This window comes from Silene latifolia, unplaced genomic scaffold (assembly GCF_048544455.1).
Source record: "Silene latifolia isolate original U9 population unplaced genomic scaffold, ASM4854445v1 scaffold_57, whole genome shotgun sequence".
NCBI classification, from domain to species: Eukaryota; Viridiplantae; Streptophyta; class Magnoliopsida; order Caryophyllales; family Caryophyllaceae; genus Silene; species Silene latifolia.
The window spans coordinates 3,584,175-3,604,367 of record NW_027413480.1 but is presented as its reverse complement, the minus strand read 5'-3'; the positions used below and the strand labels follow the sequence as shown (position 1 = coordinate 3,604,367).

Genomic DNA, 20,193 nt, shown 5'->3' with positions numbered 1-20,193 from the left:
AAGTAGTTTATGTGCAGCAAGACCAATTCTTAATACTACTTCTTATGTATTCGTAATACTCGACTAATCAATTCCTAATACACAAATAATTGCCCCCAAATTCAAACGAACAAAGCCCAATTTACCAGTTCAAAATTTATTGCAGTAAATTCTCAACAACTTCAATTTATCCCTCAAATCAAACAAAAATGGAGAAATGAAATCAAACTAAAATTGACAAAAGCTAACATTACACATAATAGTGCAAAATTTCATCAAAAATTTAATTTCGAGTCACAGTACCTCGGTTAGGAGACGAAGGCGGGCGATGGTGCTGACCTGGAGTGGTGGTGTGCGATGATAAAGGAGACATGGTGGTTGTTTGCAATTGTTAATTGCGCTGAAGTCGAATAGCAACGGTGGCGATGAGGGTCGGTGGTGATGGTAACGTCGGGGGCGATGGTGGTGGTAACGAGAAGCGGCGGTGGTATAATTTGGGTCGGTGCACAGGGGCGGACGCAGGAATTATTGACATGGTGGGCACAATAGAAAAAAAAAAGTATACTAAAAAAATACATAGAGAATATAAAATACCATTAAACAAAATCCCATCGTCTACAATACATATCAAAATAATTTAATAAAAACTTAAAATCTAAGACTTAATCTAAAACCATGCGACGAGATTTCATGTTTTGGTAGCGCTTAATGATATCATCATCACTCACTAGTACAAAATAATCCCGCTCAATAAATGTAACCAAACAATGATTCAATAGTTTATCTCCTATTCTATTTCTTAGCTTGTTCTTCACAAACTATCAGTGGCATATAACAACTTTACTAATTATAATTTGCGACGATAAGTCGATAACAGTATAACCAAGGCAACAATATGAGCCTAAATAATAGCAGCCTAAATGAGTAAATGGCCTAATACAGTTGAAGAAAGAGTCGTCTGAAGCTGCGCAAGCAAGTTCAGAAGAACTTCTCATAGAAAGCATTTTTATTGAATTTTTCCACCGGAAGTGTTAAGAGGATTGAAATTGAAATGCACTTTTTGACAGTAACACAATTAACCAAATGAATTAATTAGTGGCAAACACCAAATCACCAATACACCATACGTACTTCAGTACTTCACTTCACTAAACAAAACAAAAACGCAGCAATTTGAAGTTTGAACAATTGAACACCATACGACTATACGAGTAATACGACTATCTCGATTCATTATTCATACATTTGATACATTCATTATAGTATTATATCGCTTCACTTTCAGCAAGACAGCAATACATTATACATACATTCATGATTCATTACAAATATGCATCATTATATCTATTCAATTTATCAATTATGTCAATTAGGGTTTGAAAATTGGGATTTGGGGGAAATTCGAAATTAGGGTTCAGAAAATTGGGGGTATACTTACTTCACTGAGGCAGGGGTTGATGGCGAAGTGCTGACGGTGGTGATGATGGTGGATAGTGAAGACTGAAGCGTCGCCGGTGACTGGCCGTGACAATTTATGGTGAATATTGGAGATCAATTTTTTTAGCAGAGAGATTGAGAGGAAGAGATTGTCATATTGTTTGTGTTACGTCGAAATAGGATATTAGGAATAAAAGAAAACGCCTTTTTTTTATGAAATTTTTGGATTTTTTTTTTTCATGGTGGGCACGTGTCCACCCGGGCCCCCTGGATCCGCCCCTGTCGGTGCTGCTGGTTATGCTAGGGTAGAATAATGTGTGTTTCAATAAGAGGAAGGCAAACGATATTCGAGGAGTGGTGGGAGAATATCAAGGAGTAAAAAATAAAAAGATGGTTCTAGGAAGTAACAGCTTTATTTATTAATAAGAGGACGGTTATATTGACTAACCGTCTTTGTTGCTTATTAAACGAGAACGGGTCTCTTTTTAAACCGTCTTCTTTATGTTATCACTAATGGCACGAGAAATAATTGGTTGATATAAGACGATTTTGCTCCCAACATGACTCTAATCGGCGTCCTCTTAGCCTAAAATTGTAGTAGTGAAAAATTAAGAATGGCGCCTAACTTCACTTTTACAATTAGCATAAGCATTAAATAGGCGCCTAACTTTTATTTTACACTTAGTTTAAGCGTTAAATGACGAAATTTCGTCCGGAGAATATAAATGTTGCTATTGTTGCTTAAAGTGTTGCGACAAAATGCAACATTTGTGTCAAACGTTGCATTTATAACAATACAATGCAACACTTCTCTTAAAGTGATGCCCTATATCAATAAAAGCAACATTTTTGAATAAAGTGTTGCATGATTAACTAAAATGCAACATAAAAAACAAAGTGTTGCAGATAAAATGTTGCATTACATCAATTTTTGTAGTAGTGGCAGTAAACGTATTCAAGAATATAGCGGGTGTAAATTTAGTTTGAATCCATGCATCTCAGAAATACAAACACAATCAACTTTTCATTATGCATAGTATGCCAATGCATAATGCATAGTATGTACACGAAAGAAAGATGCGTATTCAAGCATCATTATCTTGGGAATATACATTAATAATTTTCACTTATTAATGTAAAATATGAATGTTAATTAAAAAATAAAAAGTTAAATCCACAACTTCTCAACCCAATTTTATATATAAATTTATATATAAATTATAAGATATTCTCAAAATATTTTTCTTTAAGTAAATGTAACGCATTGTGAGACCGTCACTTTAATCACCTATACATATCAAAATATTTTTTCAATACATATAATGGAAAGTATACTCAATTTAAAGCATTTTTCGCAACAAAGATAATGATTTACGTTTTAGAATTTGTATCGAATTTTTTTATATAAATTTAAAATGAAATCACCGTAATTGACATATGTAACTTTATAATACATTTATTAAACTCTAATTAATACTATGCTGAGATTTATGTAGCATTTATTGTGCTTATATTTAATATTCAGCTGTAATTAATACTTGTATTTAAGACTGGGTTGACACGTGCCGCATCCACAACGCTTCAACCCGGTTTATATATATATATATATATATATATATATATATATATATATATATATATATATATATATATATATATATATATATATATATATATATATATATAAGGCCTTGATACCATATAAGGCCCTAAGTCCTTATAAGAACCCTTGGATGGAAGGGATGGAGGGATGAGATTACATCTCAATGGATAGCCATAAATCTCCCTCCCTAATCTCCCTCCCTAATCCTTGTATAACTCCTTCTAATCTTGTATAACTCCTTCCTCATTCTAATTTCCCTACTCACTTCCTCATAATTCACCCTCTCACTTCTCTCTCATTCATTCATTCTCTCCCATTCTCTCAAAAAAAAAACCAAACCAAAATAAACTAAAACAAAAAAAAAACCAAAAAAAAAACAAAACAACAACAACAACAACAACACCCTTCCACAACCCTTCCACCACCACGAACCACCCCACAACCCACGAACCACCCCACAACCCACGAACAACGCCGACCACCATACTCGGCTCCTCTTGCCGCCCTCGACCAACCCGACGCCGCCTCTTCCTTCTCCTTTCTATTTTTTGTTTTTCAGATCTGAGCATGAGGAATGGTTGTGGTGGTTCGTTTTTGATGTCGGGTTTATTCATTTTTTTTTTGTTTTTTTTTTTTCAGATTTGCGTGGCTAAGGGTGTTGGTTTTTTGTGTTCTCTGTTTTGTGTTTCAAGCAGTGTTTGTTTTTTTTATTTTTTTTTTATTTTTTTTTTGTTTTTGTTTTGTTTATTGTTTTTTATTATTGTTATTTGGTATTTGGTTATTTGGTTTTATTATTGTTATTTGGTTTTTTGTTATTGTTATTGTTATTTGGTTTTTTATTATTGTTATTCGGTTTTTGTCATTGTTATTTGGTTTTTTTTATTGTAGATCTAGTTTTGGTTAGTTTTACGGTTTTTCTTCTTTTTAATTTTCAGATCTATATAGGAAATTAATTTTTTTTTTTAAGTTTCATATTTTGGGCTAAAGTTATACAATAATCAAAATAGAGTTATACTGTTAATGTCTAAAGTTATACATTGTATAAATTGAAATTACACAAATTTTGGACTAAAGTTATACATCTTGTCTATTAAAGTTATACATCTTGTCTATTGTTATTTGGTTTTTTGTTTTGTTATTGTCATTTGATTTTTATTATTGGTATTTGGAATTTGGTATTTGGTTATTGTTATTATTGTTATTATTTTTTTTTCAGATCTACTTTTTTCAGTCCACTATATTTTTTTATTAGATTATTTATTATTGTATTGTATTTTCTAATTTTTGATCTTTGTTGTTTTAAATTTCTAATTTATTATTTTTCAACTTTCATATTTTGGGCTGAAGTTATACAATAATCAAAATAAAGTTATACTATTAACTACTAAAGTTATACACTGTGTGCATTAAAGTTATACATCTTGTCTATTAAAGTTATACACTGCGTGCATAAAGTTATACTTCATTTCTTTTTTTAAAGTTATACACACGATATACATCTTGTTTATTTTTTCAGGTTTGTTGATTTATCTTTTTTAGATCTAGATGGTTTTTATTTTTTATATCTATTTGGTTTTTATTTTTTCAGTTTTGTTGGTTTTTTATTTTTGGACTAAAGTTATACAATTTTGGACTAAAGTTATACAATTTTGGACTAAAGTTATACAATTTTGAACTAAAGTTATACGTTTGGACAAAAGTTATAAGTTTGATGGATTAAAGTTATAGGATTTTGGACTAAAGTTACACGCTTTTGGACTAAAGTTATACAAATATGGACAAAAGTTATACAAAAATGGACTAAAGTTATACAAATAAGGACTAAAGTTATACAAAAATGGACTAAAGTTATACAAATAAGGACTAAAGTTATACAAATATGGACTAAAGTCATACAAAAAGAACTTATATAAATTCCAATTAATTCATCGAAAATGGACTAAAGTTATACAAAAATGGACTAAAGTTATACAAAAATGGGCTAAAGTTATTTAAATAAGGAGTAAAGTTATACAAAAATGGGCTAAGGTTATACAAAAATTGACTAAAGATATACAAAAATTGACTAAAGTCATTGAAATTATACACACTTCTACTGGAGTTATACATTCGTTGAGTAGAAGTTATTCATATCGTTACTAGAGTTATACATTCATTGAGTAGAAGTTCAACACATTCCTAATGTATTTGTATATCTTTGGTCCGTTTTTGTATAACTTTAGTCCATTTTTGTGTAACTTTAGTCCTTATTTGTATAACTTTAGTCCATATTCGTATAACTTTTGTCAGTTTTTTTATAACTTTAGTCCTTATTTGTATAACTCCAGTCCATATTTGTATAACTTTAGGCAATTTTTGTATAACTTTAGTATATTTTTCTATAAGTTTAGTCCATAACAGTATAACTTTAGGCAATTTTTGTATAACTTTAGTCCATTTGTGTATAACTTTAGTCCATAAAAGTATAACTTTTGCCCATAACTGAAAAATTTATAATAACTTAAAAACAAACGACATTTGTAAAAATAAAAAAAAAAAACAAGACGAATTTTAAAGAAACGACATTTGTAAAAATAAAAAACAAGACGATATTTGAAATGTCAATATATGCATTATAATAACTTTAATATGTCTAAGATTAATACTAACAAATAGAAAAAAAAAAACAACTCCAACCAAAAGTTATACAAAAGTTATACCGCTAGAACATTAAAGTTATACAATTTACGACTAAAGTTATACTCGTAAAACATTTGTTCCGGGTGTAATTTCGGAGCAGGATTATGACCACTTAAGCTTGTAGAATGACGTCGTTTGCTTGTCTCTTCCTTTCGCTCTCTCCTGTAAAGATGAACAAACTGAGGGCTCGGCTTGGTACCGAGCGTACTCACTCCGACGCTCAAGTCAGTAAACTTAAAGAGATAAGTTGTGTGTTAACTTGGCAAAGTATATTGTAGAGAGAAAAGGAAGTTTTATACCAGATTAAGATGATTTTCAGATCCTCTTCTCAATGAGAGAAGTGGAGTATTTATAGACTTTCACCTTTTGTCACGTAGTGGCCAAGTGGCCAAGTGGCTAGCATGTGGAAAGACTATCTTACCCTCGGCCGAGGGACCCATGTCGGGCCGGCAGGCCTGGTTGACTCCATGCCGAGGGGACTGGATGTGAGTACGCGGATATGCCTCTCGGCCGGCTAGTTGCCGAGACCGAGACCCAGTGACAGCCGACGGAGGCTTTGTTTGGTTAGGGTCATTAAATATGTTGACTTGCTGTCTTTTAGCTTTGACCTTGCTCAATGTGTTGACTCGGTCAGCGGGTGCAGAATATGCCCCATCAATTTGCCCCCAGCGTAGTCTATGCCGTGGTATAGACCTTCGATGAGTGTTGAGCGTATTCTGCGCATGTTGAACTTCTTCCTCGGCTTGGTTCTGTTCAGGCCGTACCATATCCCCCCTCCACATGGTTGTGTAATTGACATCCAATGTGGAAAAGAAAATGGCACTGGCCGAGACCAAGGTTGAGGATGCCGTGTGCTTTTGATTGCCCCCAGCCGGTGCTGCCAAGCTTGGTTGATCAGCTGGCCGTTTAGCAAGTAGATACCAAGGAGCGTGTCGAAGAAGATTCATCACTGTATGTCGATTGACCTTCCGTGGCTGCATGCTTGACACGTGGCTTGGTGCTGATTGGTGGACGCTTCATGGGCTTTGCTCGATTGGTCCATCGATCGGGCTTTGCTCTATAAATAGAGCAGTTAGCCCCTCATTTTGGCCATCAAACTTCATTTTCTCAAAAAATTTCCTCTCTCTTAGCTTTTTCGAAGAAATTTCTCTCTAGTCTTCAAAGCGTTACTCGGCGTAACACTTTCTTTCAAGGTAAACAAACAAATTCTTCCTCAATCTTTTTTCTTGTTAAGTAACTGTTGCCACTATGTCTTCTGCTGATGCTATGCCTAGTACCTCAACTCCGGGGGGCGAACCGTCGCATCCTGATGAACAGGAGCTACTGGTTGTCACCCCGATAGGGTTCGGGGGCCGCAAGTCGCCTTCTCCGGAAATTGATGAGAAATTTTTGGAGGGTATTGATGATGATGATGAGGAAAGGACCCATTCTGACGTAGAGAGGCCGCATTTCTCGTGGCACGGCGATGCCTGCTCGATCAATCCTGATCGTGTTTGGACGAACAAGTTCGCTAGTTGTTCCGGGCCTGATCTTTTTGAAGACCATTACTCCTTCGGCAGGGGGTATAGAATCATTGTCCCTGAGGGTGATCAGGCAGTCTGTTGCCCTCCCCGAAGGTCAGACGTCGGCGTGTACATCAGACATCTGGAGTATGGGCTCCGATTTCCTCTTAATGAACACGTCGCCGCCATAATCAAAGCTATGAACGTCGCCGTGGCACAACTGCATCCGTTGGCCATTAGGACTATTATTGGCTTTGTATGGTTATGTCTTTTTAAAGGGGAGGCCCCGACGGTGAACCTCTTCCGCCGGCTCCACCATCTTCGGCAGACCACCCTAGGCGGCACGGGGTGGTACAGCATACAGACCGAGCCGGGTTATGTGACCGTCTCTAAGCTGACCTCTTGCAAGGACTGGAAGGGGCGGTGGGTATATGTTGAGGTTCCGGAGGACTATCCACTACCCCGGTCTTTCCAGAGCCGCGTCAACTTGCGGTGTGAGAGTCAGGGGGAGCATGATAGATATGTCTCCCGGAATAAGCTTAAGATGGACGCCAAGAAGGTCTATCTTAAGGAGGACGAAGAGCGGGCAATGAGCCTGTTCGAGGCTGAGAAGGATGGCACGCCGAAAGGATGGATGCCCCCGACGCAGATCGTCCTTCAAGACGAGCCGCTTTGCCACGTCGGCCTCATACCGGCCCTCGGCCAGGGTGAGTGGGGTCGGTGTGAGGCCCACTTTTGCTTTTTATGCTTCTGTATTTGCCCCGGTTTACTTCTTTTACTTAACTCTTGCTTTGTTTCTTGCAGATCGATTTGGCCGTGATCTCCCCGTCTCCATTCTAAACAAGTTGGGACTTGACCAGGACGGTAGAGTTGTTGAGCTGCATCCTAGGGCCGCGCCACGTGATCGCAGACCGGCCCCGCACGAGCTTATGGAGCAGGCGATGAAGGCAATGGATGTGACGGCGACTCAAGCGGAGATTGGCGGTAACGTGCCGCGCCGGAGACCAAAAACAACGTCTACGGCGGATACGACGCCAACTCCCACTCAATCTCCAATCCCCGCAGTCCAAAAGGAGCAGGTGGTCGTCAACGTCGACGAGGACGTCACCGTTCTTGAGTGTCCTCCTCCTTCAAATAAGAGGAAGGAAGCAACGCCGCTTTCGTTATTCGAGGCGAGGGAAAGAAAAGGGGTCAGCCGGCCCTCTGTCCAAGAAGGCCAGAACTGGTACGGATCTAACCCATGGCTCGGATTTAGCAGGTTCTTTAGGCGTTCCTGATGACAGGCTCTCTGACATGTCAATGAATGTTGACATGAATGCTCTGTATGGGTTTTTTGTAGATCAGCCGTCGCCGGCTGTCGTTCTCACAGAACGGCAATTGGAGAAGCAGCCTGTGCAGACGGGCGATCAAAATGTCACCGTCGACTCCTCATCCCAGAAGGTTTCTCCCGCTCAGCTTAGGGCGGAAGGCATAAGGTTGTCCAAGAGGCTGGTGAAGTGGACTGAACTAGCCGGCGCTCATATTATGGAGCAAGAAAAGGTCATGGCTCAAGCTGCCCCTGCGCTTGAACGGCTTAGGCTCGAGCTTGCCGCTTCTAAGAAGGAGGCCGAGAGGGCGAAGAAGGACTTCCAGGCCGCCATGAAGGACTTCCTCGCTGAGCGAAAGCTTAAGGAGGAAGCTTGAGAAGCTGGTCCTGGGCCGAGAGGGCTAAGGTTGAGTCTGCGCTGGCTGATGCCGCTAAGCTGCGGGAGGAGTGGAACAAATTTGAGGGCGGTTATAAGGCCGTGGTTAAGCAGAAGGAGAGATGGAAGACCTTGCATTCGGCTGAGGCGAAGGAGCATAAGAGCACAAAGGCTATCCTTGCTCAGAGGGAGAAGGATATTGAGACGCTGAAGATCGTCATCATCCCTGACATGTGTGCCCGGTACCGGGACCAAGCTGAAGATGTTACCAGGGATGCAATTAAAGAGCTCCTTCCTGAAGGCTCCTTCCCGTGGCAAGATTTTGACCGGCTTCTGGATGAGAAGGCCGCTGCTGCGGAGGCCAAGGCCGCGGATGAGGCGAAGGCGGCGAAGGCCGCTCAGGAGGCTACGGAGAAGGCGGCCCGGGATGCTAAGGTGAAGGAGGCCAGGGAGGAGGCTGATAGGGCAAAGGCAAGTGAAGCATCCAAGCTTTCCTCTGGGCCGCCCACCGTTGGTGATGCTTTGCTCTCTGCCGCGGTGGCGAGCAAAGAATAAGCATAGGGAGACGGGCGGTCGTCACCAGATTCACCCGGCCCTTCTGACAGCTTCAGCTGTTCGGGGGCCAACTATTGAGCCTTTCCTCCCTGCCATCCTTTTGGCACTTCAAGTCTTATGTTTGTAACCTTTTGTTGTACCTTCTTTTTTGATAAACTTTGGTAGGTTGTGTTTAGGCTATCCCTATGGGGACGGCCGTCGACTTTGTTTTGCCTTGTAAACATTTTTCAATAAAGTTTGTTTATTTGCCTTCGGCTTGTCCGAGGCTTTGATCTCATTCTCCATTGAGTTGTCTTCTTATGTTTTTAACATATTGAGCGCTTTTTCGTTTTTACCTTCGGCCTGGCCGAGGCAGTTAGATTGCGTATCTCAACTGTACTTAAACGTTTTTAAACATGTTGGCATGTCGGTCGCTTCCTCCTCCACTCCCGATCATAGCCGAGGCGGTCAGATTTGCGCTTCCCAATTGCTGTTGTGAACATGTTAGCGTACCGGTCGTTTCCCCGTCACTCCCGGCTTTGGCCGAGGCAATCGAGGTTACGGCTCGACAGCGTTCGTATCTATAGACATATTTATCTCTTCCTCTGCCACTCCCGGATTGGCCGGTGCAGTCAGATTTGCGTTCTCAACTGTACTCATACGTTCTTAAGCATGTTGGTCGCTTTCGCGAGTATCAACTGCATTTGTAGTGACTGCCCGGCTGGCGTCTACTAAGCATGTTGGTCGCTTTCGCGAGTATCAACTGCCATTGCGGTGACTGCCCGGCTTTGGCCGTGGCGTCTACCTTGGTACGACTACGGAGGGGACTCTTCATTTTGATGGAAAACTTGGATCACTCTTCATTAGATATAATCACGCGTTGGCCGTGGCGTCTGAACATGATGTTCGTGTAGGCGCCTGTGTCAATCAGGCACCTTTTGACCAAGTGGTTGGCTATGTCTAGGTGGACTACGAGCGGGTCGCTGTGCGGGGCGACGACTCCTTCGTAGTCCTTCTTTCCGATGGTTATATCGGGGATTGTGGAAGCGGGGATCGCTGTTTTGGGCACAAAGTTGATGGCTTGGTATAGCTCGTTCAGGTGCCGTTTGTGCCCATTAGCTGACCAACCGTTCTCGTTCCCCCCGATGACAACCTGGATCACTCCCATCCGCTGGAATACTGATTTTCTATTCGCCCCGTCGGAGCTTGTTTCTGGGCCTCCAGCTACATACTTGCTGAGGGCCCCCTTTCGGATTAGCTCCTCGATGGCGTTCCTCAGATGCCGACAGTTGTCGGTCTTATGGCCGGTTTGGCCGTGGTACTCGCAAAACTGGCTAAGGTCGCCGTCCCCCCTCGCCTTGGGGGGCCTTGCCCATTTCTGCCCTTCAGTCTTGCTTAGGGTAAAGACCTCGGCTGGTGATTTGACCAGGGGGGTGAGACTACTGTACCGCTTCTGGGTGTATGGTCCCGAACTCCCCCCGGCGCCCGCCGAGTTCTGTTTCCTATTAAATCTCTCAGGCCGTGACCTATTCGCGTCACGGCGTCCTTCATCTACGTTGTCCCGGCGGCTCTTCCTCTCTGGGTGCCCAGCTTCACTGTGGCCTACCCAGGTCTTGTGATAGTCCTCCACCTTTACGGCTCGATCGGCCATCTTTCTGGCGGTGTCTAGGTTGAGGTCCTCACACTTGATCAGCTCGTTTTTGAACTCGCCTTTCGGGAGGCCTTTCATCAGTGCGAAGGCCGCCAGTTCGGTGTTCAGCTCTTGGATCTGCTGAACCTTTGCGTCGAATCTCTTCACGTAGCTTCAGAGAGACTCGTCCTCCCCCTGTCGGATAGTGAGGAGATCTGGTGTTTCCACGGCCCTTCTCTTGTTGCAAGCATACTGGGCTATGAAATTATCTCTTAGATCGGCATAACAGTATACCGAGCCATTAGGTAGCCCCTTGTACCAACTCTGGGCCATCCCATGCAGGGTCGTTGGGAAGACTCGGTACCATACCTCATCAGGCAGCTCCCATACCGACATGTACGACTCGAAAGCCTCGGCATGGTCGGTTGGGTCGCTATCCCCTTTGTATGATAGGGGCGGCAGCTTCAGTTTAGTCGGCACAGAGACTTCGAGGACATAGGCACTGAGGGGTCGTCGACCACGTGTCGAATGACACGCGGCGATCGGCTCCTCGCAACCTTAGTCCGGCTTCTCTCCCTCTGGCGGGAAGGGCTTCTTGTTGTCCGACTTTGGAGAGTCGGACTTCTTTCATTCCTTCGGGGCGGGCCTCGTTGTTGCCGCGGCGACGGTGTCCTCCCGCGAGTGGGGTAAGGACTTAGGCCTGCCACTGGCACCATGGGCTCCGCCGGCGTCCTAGCATGGCCAGCTCCTTGTATCGCTCCGGACAAGTTGTTCGGAGTCACTTTATGGGCCCTGGTCACCTGTGGGTGCGCTGCCGTCACCGTCATCATGACAGGGGTGACCGGCGTACTACCCATCAGGTCCAAGAATAGTTTCAGTTTGGCTGCATCGACCACATGTCCCATGACAGTGACTTGGCCGGTAGGCAGCGGCGTTTCTGGCTCTTTTGGCATCCCGTACTCCGGTTCTATGACTCGGCCGGTGGGGGACTGCCCGATCTCAGAATTAGGGAACGTGTCATCCTGGAAGAATGTAGTTCCTTCACTCATAGTTTCTTGTTGCTTTGACATCTTCTTAGCTTGCTGAGTGGGTTTTGTTTTGTGTTTTTTTTTTGTAAGGGAGGTGACTAGCTTTTAGTATCTTTCCCCACAGACGGCGCCAATTGTTCCGGGTGTAATTTCGGAGCAGGATTATGACCACTTAAGCTTGTAGAATGACGTTGTTTGCTTGTCTCTTCCTTTCGCTCTCTCCTGTAAAGATGAACAAACTGAGGGCTCGGCTTGGTACCAAGCGTACTCACTCCGACGCTCAAGTCAGTAAACTTAAAGAGATAAGTTGTGTGTTAACTTGGCAAAGTATATTGTAGAGAGATAAGGGAGTTTTATACCAGATTAAGATGATTTTCGGATCCTCTTCTCAATGAGAGAAGTGGAGTATTTATAGACTTTCACCTTTTGTCACGTAGTGGCCAAGTGGCTAGCAGGTGAAAAGACTATCTTACCCTCGGCCGAGGGACCCATGCCGGGCCGGCAAGCCTTGTTGACTCCATGCCGAGGGGACTGGATGTGAGTACGCGGATATGCCTCTCGGCCGGCTAGTTGCCGAGACCGAGACCCAAGTGACAGGCCGACAGGCTTTGTCGGTTAGGCTGTTAAATATGTTGACTTGCTGTCTTTTACCTTTGACCTTGCTCAATGTGTTGACTCGGTCAGCGGGTGCAGAATATGCCCCATCAACATTAAAGTTATACAATTTACAATTAAGGTTACACTTTTTATATTTTTTTTAGGAGTGTTATTGTTTGTGTTATTTCAAATCTGAGTTTTTTTTATAAAAAAGCGAGAATTGAGAAAATAAGTAAAAAATAACGAATGAAAAATAAATAAATAAAATACAAGATAACAAAAATAACGAATGGAAAAAAACAACTCCAAACATAAAACCTAACAGGAAAAAAAAAAAAAAAGTCGGCGGCGGCGGCGGGTGGTGGGGTGGTGTCGGGTAGGGTGGTGGTGGGTGGTGGTGAATGAGGAAGAGATGAATGAATGATTTTTTTGGGTTTGGTTTTTTGGGGTTTTTGATTTTTTTGGGTTTTTTAGAGAGGAAAAAGAATTGAGATGTAGAGAGATGAGAATAAGTTGTGATAATGAGATGATAAATGATTAGTGAGGTTGGTTTGTTGAATTGATGAGTTAATTAGAGAAAAAGGTGGAGGGATTAATTTGTAGCCACATATTGACATCAAATCCTAGCCTTCCATTGCCTTGATCCAATGGCCCTTAGAAGGACTTATGAACTCAAATATATAAGTGGCCTTAGTTGATCCCCCCCCCTCTCTCTCTCTCTCTCTCTCTCTCTCTCTCTCTCTCTCTCTCTCTCTCTCTCTCTCTCTCTCTCTCTCTCTCTCTATATATATATATATATATATATATATATATATATATATATATATATATATATATATATATATATATATATATATATATATAATACTCCTCCTATTCTCCATATTCATCCCCTTAGTTGGGGGCACAAGAATTAAGGAGGGGAATAAAGTATGAATTGTGAGTTGGGTGGGGTTTGGTGATAGGAGAGAGAAATGAATAAAATAAGGAATTGTGAGTTGGGTGGGGTTTGGTGATAGGAGAGAGAAATGAATAATTAGGAATTAAATAACGAATTGTGAGTTGGGTGGAGTTTGGTGATAAGAGAGAGGAATGAATAAAATAAGATTAGAAGTTTCTAAAAAAGAAAAGGGGAAGAAAACCTGAATAATCCGTTTTAGGAAAGAGGGAAGAAAATGAAGAATATGAGGGAGTATAAGATAAAGAGCACACATTAATAAAATACTAAGCGGCCCAAAACTACCTCGTTTTAATTAATTTGCTCGTCCCAACTCAACTACTCCCACTACCCAAAATCCTATCTTACGTTTGAAAGCTCTCCGCCTCCCTCCCTTCCCTTCTACAATCAATAATGAAGCTTGTCTGTCTCTACTTGAAATATTTATTGTTCACAAGAGTAATTTGTTTGGTAAGGCTATTCATCTCTCATACTACTATTTCTTTAATTCTTTAATTTTTTTTATCATTTGATTTTTTGTTAATGCACTCAAACTTTATTATGCTCCAGATCTATTGTTCACAAGAGTAATTTCTAAGATAAGTTGATTTTCTTCAGTCAACCGCTTTATTTTTGAGATTTCATGGATTCTATCTCTATTTTCCAGAATTTCTAGGCGTTTTTGCTATTAAATTTGAGATAATGTAATGGTAAGTTTTATTCCTTTTTTTTTTCAAGTTAGTTGATTTATAATGCACAAAATTGTTTTAATTGGAAGCATTTTCATATTGTAGGTTGTTAAACGTTCTTCCTCTATATTTCCTTGGTTTTGCTTCTCCAAATTTGTCATGCAAGATAACTTTCATCTTTATAAGATCTATACTCCTAGTTTTCTCTATTACTGGAGTAGTTTGATTTATGCTTGAGATTGATGGGCAATGTTTTAATATCTTCACTCCGTCCCAATCATTTGTTTATCTTTGATTAAAATGTCTCTCGCAAAGAATATAAAAGGTAAACAAATGAATGTTACCGAGGGTGTATGAATTTATGAAACAAGTTCTTTAATTGTATGTAGCTAAATTATGTTTTCTGTGTGACGTTTCTCATGTCGATTCAACATAACAATAGTTTTGATACCGTATTGTGTACTCAATTTCCCATCGTAAGTCGTTAAACTTTGAATTAAGTTTGCCGAACACTTTTTTACTGTATATTTATGGAAAATTGAGTAACATTACAGTTTTTTATGCAATGAATGTATTTAACTGGAATTATTCATCTAACCAGAAGTATTGACGTTTCAGAGTATAGATAAAAGTTGGAATTGCTCTAAATACTAAACAGGTACTCTCGTAGTCTCGTCAATTATGTTCATCTCATATTACCACCTTTCTGCCTTTATTAAAATTTTGATTTGTTTTTACATAGCCAAGTTGGTTTTGAATGAGAATATATCGATGCTTCAAAGTTTATTATACTAAGGGTTTTTTGTGTTTTACCACCTAATAAGTTTAAAATTTTACAATTTACCACCTAATAAGTTCATCTTTACTAATTACCTCCTAATCTTTACTAATAACCCCCCTAATTTTGATGGTAACCTTCACCATCCACACCTACTTGGCATTTTAGTGACGATTTTTCTTAATTACCGTCTTGCTTACGTTTTATCGTCTCTCGGCTAATTTTAATGACCAAACTACCCTTATGATTATATAAACTATACTCCCACTTATAACTTCAACTCATTTATAATCTCTCTCCTTTAGTTTTAAATGGAACCATAGAAATCAGGCGACATCATCTCCATTGTTTCAACAAAATCAATCGACAAAGGCATCTTTGAGCATGTTTGTCAATTAATTCAACCTTCAATAACATCTCCATTGACAAATTATTCAAAGTAAAGGTAACTATTTTATATTTTCCCTAATTTGATTCGAATTTATAGTATTTGTTTATCATCTACCCCCTATTGTTTCGAATTTCCAGAATTTGTCCAACCTTTTTCCCCAATTTGTTTTGAATTTCCAGAATTTGTTTATCGTCTTCTATTTTTTTTTCTTTTGATTTTCCCCAATTTTTAAACCCTAATTTGTATTTGTGAAACCCTAATAGTTGAATGGTGTTGTAGGATGTCTTCTCCTTATAACATTGATGTCAATAGCGCTACATTATCAGTTAGGAGAAGCCCTAGATTAGCAGCAGTAACCTTAAGAACTCCTACTTGGTCACCTGTGGCTAGGGTGGAGAAGCTCCAAGTAAGGAGAAAGCTTGCAACAGTACTTTACAAAGAAGACTCCACATTTATTAGTGAAGAGAGGAATGATGAAGGGGACTTGGATATTGATATTTCTCAGAATGGGGTCGGGAATTTAAATGGGGATGATAAGGAGTATTGGAGTGAGGACAGTGCTTTTAGCCAATTGGATGTAGGTTACACTGAAGTTCAAGGGGACTTAGTGGAGGAAGAAGAGTTGTTTAGTAATGAGGTTGATGAAATTCAGATTGATGTGATTAACAAAAATTTAAATCAGTCATGTTCTAGGGTTGGGAACTCAAAGTTGATTGATGTGGATGACTTAGATGTAAGGATTGGTGAGGAAGCTGATATAGATTTTGATGATGACAAAAGTATGGCTGGTTCTGGGGACGAGATTGACATATATGATACTTTTGACCCTTCAGTTGACTTTGGGAGACCAATTGTGCTTAAAAAGGGATTAAAATTCCCTTCTGTTGAGGTGTATAGGAAAGCAGTTAGGCAACATGCTATTGAGAATGGATATGAGCCATATTTCTATCACAACGAGAGGGCTAGAGTAACAATTTACTGTAGATATAGATGTGAGTGTCCTTGGAATTCTAAAAGGTCAAGGTTGCCTAAATGCACATGTTCAGTGAAGACAAAGTGTAAGTATAGGCTTTATGCCACTAAATTAAATGGTGAGAACCTAACATTTCAAATTAAATCATTACACTTGGAGCATGTTTGTGTATTCACAACAAAGAATAGGATTGTGACATCAGAGTACTTGGCTGAAAAGTACTTGGAGGTTTGGAGGTCAGACCCACATTGGACTTTGAAGGGAGTTCAAAGTAGAGTGAAGTTGGATCTTGGAGTTGATGTAGACTACCATAAGTGTTGGGTAGCTAGAGCAAGGGCAAAGATGATGATAAATGGCAATTCAGATGAACAATACAGTAGGGTATGGGATTATGTAGCTGCAGTTAGGAAGTATAGTCCAGGTTCCTCAGCTTGTGTGAAGGTAGATAGGGTTGATAGACCCCCTCCCATTTTCCAAAGAATGTACATTTGTTTGACAGCATGTAAAGAAGGCTTTGTGAATGGGTGTAGGCCTCTGCTTGGTGTTGATGGCTGTCACTTAAAGGGGGTGTACCCTGGGATGTGTTTAGTGGCTGTGGCTATGGATGGGAATAATAATATATTTCCAGTAGCATGGGCTGTTGTGGAAGTGAAAAATGCAGATACATGGCAATGGTTCTTGGATTTGCTGGTCAAAGACATAGGCTCAGATGAAGGGGAAGGCCTAACCTTTATGTCTGATAGACAAAAGGTATGACCTTTATTTGCTTTTAATATTTTGATATTGTCCTTGTTTTTTTAAAAGCTCATATCAAGGGGAGATCCTATTAACAGTTTGGTATTGTTCTTGTATTTGATAGGGATTAATTGATGCCATGAATGTGGTTGTTCCTAAAGCTGAGATCAGGTATTGTGTTAGGCACATATGGGCCAATTTCAAACTTCAGTTTGCTGGTCAAGCATTCAAAGACGGCTTTTGGAAAGCTGCTTGGGCAACCACACAGGTATTCATTTGTACTTGTACTGATGTCTTAGCTATAACTTAGCTTCTACTGTAAGACCTACTGATATGTATGCTACTGTACTTCCCAGGTTGAGTTCAAGGCAGAGATGGAAGGTATCAAATTCTTGTCTGAGGCAGCCCATAACTACCTAACTAGAATCCCACCTAGGCATTGGAGTAGACATGCCTTCTTAACCAACTGTAAAAGCAGCATGCTCCTCAACAACCTTTGCGAGTCTTTCAATGCTGTCTTGAAAGATGCAAGGGACAAGCCCATTCTTACACACATGGAATGGATGCGAAGGTATGTCATGAAGAGGAATTATGATAAAAGAGAAGGAGTTTCTAAATATGAGGGGAAGTTTATGCCATACATTGACAAATGCTTCAAAAAGATGTATGAGGAAATAAGGTATGCCACTGTCAACCCAAGTGTAACGACTAACTTTGAGGTAGATTACAAAGGGAAGACTTGTAGTGTCAATTTAGTTGAACAGAAATGTACTTGTTTTCATTGGGAGTTAACTGGTATACCTTGCATACATGCCATGGCATGTATTGCTAAACAAAGGCTCATCCCTAAGGATTTTGTCAATGAAGCATATTCCAAGGAAAAATATCTACTTGCATACACTCCTGCAATCTATCCAATGCCTGGAGTAAGTCAATGGGAGAAGACTGACCTACCTGAACCACTCCCACCCATCTCAAGGAGGATGCCTGGGAGACCTTCTAAGAAGAAAAGAATAAAGGAGGCTGATGAGTCTACACAAGTTAGAAGAGTTAAAAAGTCAAATAAATGTGGAAGATGTGGTACACTAGGCCATAACAGCAAGACTTGTAAGAATCCTACAACAGCCCCCAAACAACCAAGCAAAGGTGGTAGACCTCAGTTGAATACACCATGGGTCAAGGCAACAAAAACAAAAGCTCAACAAAAAAGAGCATCAAGGGCTCATGATCAGGCTATTTTGAGTCAAACTGGAAGCCAACCACCTATTGATTGAGCTGTTGGTGAGTAATTGTGGGTTGGGAGTATTTTAGCTTATGATCTGGCTATTTTGCAAAAATAGATAATATATTAGTTGTAGTTTAGAATAACAATTGTTGTTTAGAATATTAGTCGTTTAGTGAACAAGAGTTGTTAAACCTCTTTGTCAGTATTTGTTCAAAGTGGAACATGAATTGAAATCCATTAATTGAACCTTTTTGAGGAGATCATGTGTGTGTTTTCCTTTTTTTTTTTGTGGATTATCAATTCCCTGATCAAGTTTCGTCAGGTGCTGCACATAGCTATTTCAGGTACAAAAGTGGAACATGAATTGAAATCCATTAATGCAATGTTGAATGCACCCTGCAACTTTCAGAGGGTGTTACACATAGCTATTTCATATGCTGCATAAAATGCTCATAATCCATTAATTGAAAATTGACACAATCCATTTCATAGAAAGTTTGATACAGATGATAACATAATCCATTAAAAACATTACAAACTACATAAGCACTACCACCTTAAAAACTACCTACCTAACTTTTATAATTCATAATCCACTACTACATACAATTAACACCTTAAATTGAGATTAGTCTAATTTAATAGCTTACTAATACACATAAACAAACACCCACAAACTATTGCACAACATAAGATCACTACACCACCAGTTCTTCATTTCTCTTCGCACTTGCCAAGACCAACACTGACGCATTTGCTTTCACTTGTTGACGACATTATGCCTGAGATTATGTGCAATAAATTAATGTTAGTAGGCATTTTTAGGCAAAGCTTGTATGTTTAACCCAGAAATCGAAAGCAATTTTCAAGAGTGTAGCACCATGTAGTAGCATAAATTAAGTATGCATAAACAAAGGATTACACAGTTTTGGTACAAGCACAACTATAAATATAACCCAAATTAACAACCCAAAAATGATAAAAAAACAAAACCTGAACAAAATTAAACAATTGATAACAAACATAAAGGAATTTGAAAAGGAGAGAGAGGAAGAGGAGGTATAATAATTGACAACAAAGAAAAATGAACTTGAGAAAGAGATGGGAAGAGTAGCATACTTGATCTTGTCTGGAAATTTGAGGAAGAACCCTAAATTCTTAAGAAATGACGAGTTGAGAATTGGGGGTTTGTTTGTATTACTTTATACTGTATGATGTAAGGGGGGTGTATTGTATCGTGAGTACCGAGTAGTGTATAAGAGGTAGTTTGGTCATTAAAATTAGCCGAGAGACGATAAAACGTAAGCGAGACGGTAATTAACAAAAACCGTCACTAAAATGCCAAGTAGGTGTGGATGGTGAAGGTTACCATCAAAATTAGGGGGTTATTAGTAAAGATTAGGAGGTAATTAGTAAAGATGAACTTATTAGGTGGTAAATTGTAAAGTTTTGAACTTATTAGGTGGTAAAACACAAAAAACCCTTATACTAATGATAAATCCCTTGATCTTTGCCTCTAGTATGATTTGCACTTGTCAAAACTTGGTGAATCAAGTGAAAAAATTTTAAAAACAGAAAAACAAATAGCACAACAATCTTTAGTGAATATAGAGGAATTTATCATTAGTATAATAAACTATTTTAAAAACAGAAAAACAAATAGCACAACAATCTTTAGTGAATATAAAGAAATTTATCATTAGTTTAATAAACTTTAAAAAATTTTCACTTGATTCACCAAGTTAAATCTAGTTTGATTTTAGTTCATCAACCCAATCATTTTTCACTTATCAA

The 20,193-nt window shown here is 39.6% G+C and overlaps 1 protein-coding gene across 4 annotated transcripts; it reads left to right on the top strand.

Annotated features, from left to right (window-relative positions):
- The first annotated feature begins 13,897 nt into the window (after positions 1-13,897).
- LOC141639819 (uncharacterized) lies at positions 13,898-19,402 on the top strand. Of its 4 annotated transcripts, none has more exons than XM_074448861.1 (6): positions 13,898-14,079; positions 14,276-14,318; positions 14,916-14,955; positions 15,746-17,189; positions 17,299-17,442; positions 17,531-19,402. In XM_074448861.1, the coding sequence occupies exons 4-6, from the start codon at positions 15,747-15,749 to the stop codon at positions 18,446-18,448; spliced, it is 2,505 nt and encodes an 834-aa protein (XP_074304962.1). In that variant the 5' UTR covers positions 13,898-14,079; positions 14,276-14,318; positions 14,916-14,955; position 15,746; the 3' UTR covers positions 18,449-19,402. The 4 variants fall into 4 exon arrangements, 2 of the variants coding, with proteins under 2 accessions (XP_074304962.1, XP_074304961.1); XM_074448860.1 differs by having other exon boundaries at positions 14,179-14,318; XR_012542683.1 differs by lacking the exons at positions 14,916-14,955; positions 15,746-17,189; positions 17,299-17,442; positions 17,531-19,402 and adding an exon at positions 14,403-14,710 and having other exon boundaries at positions 13,912-14,079.
- The last annotated feature ends 791 nt before the right edge of the window (positions 19,403-20,193 follow it).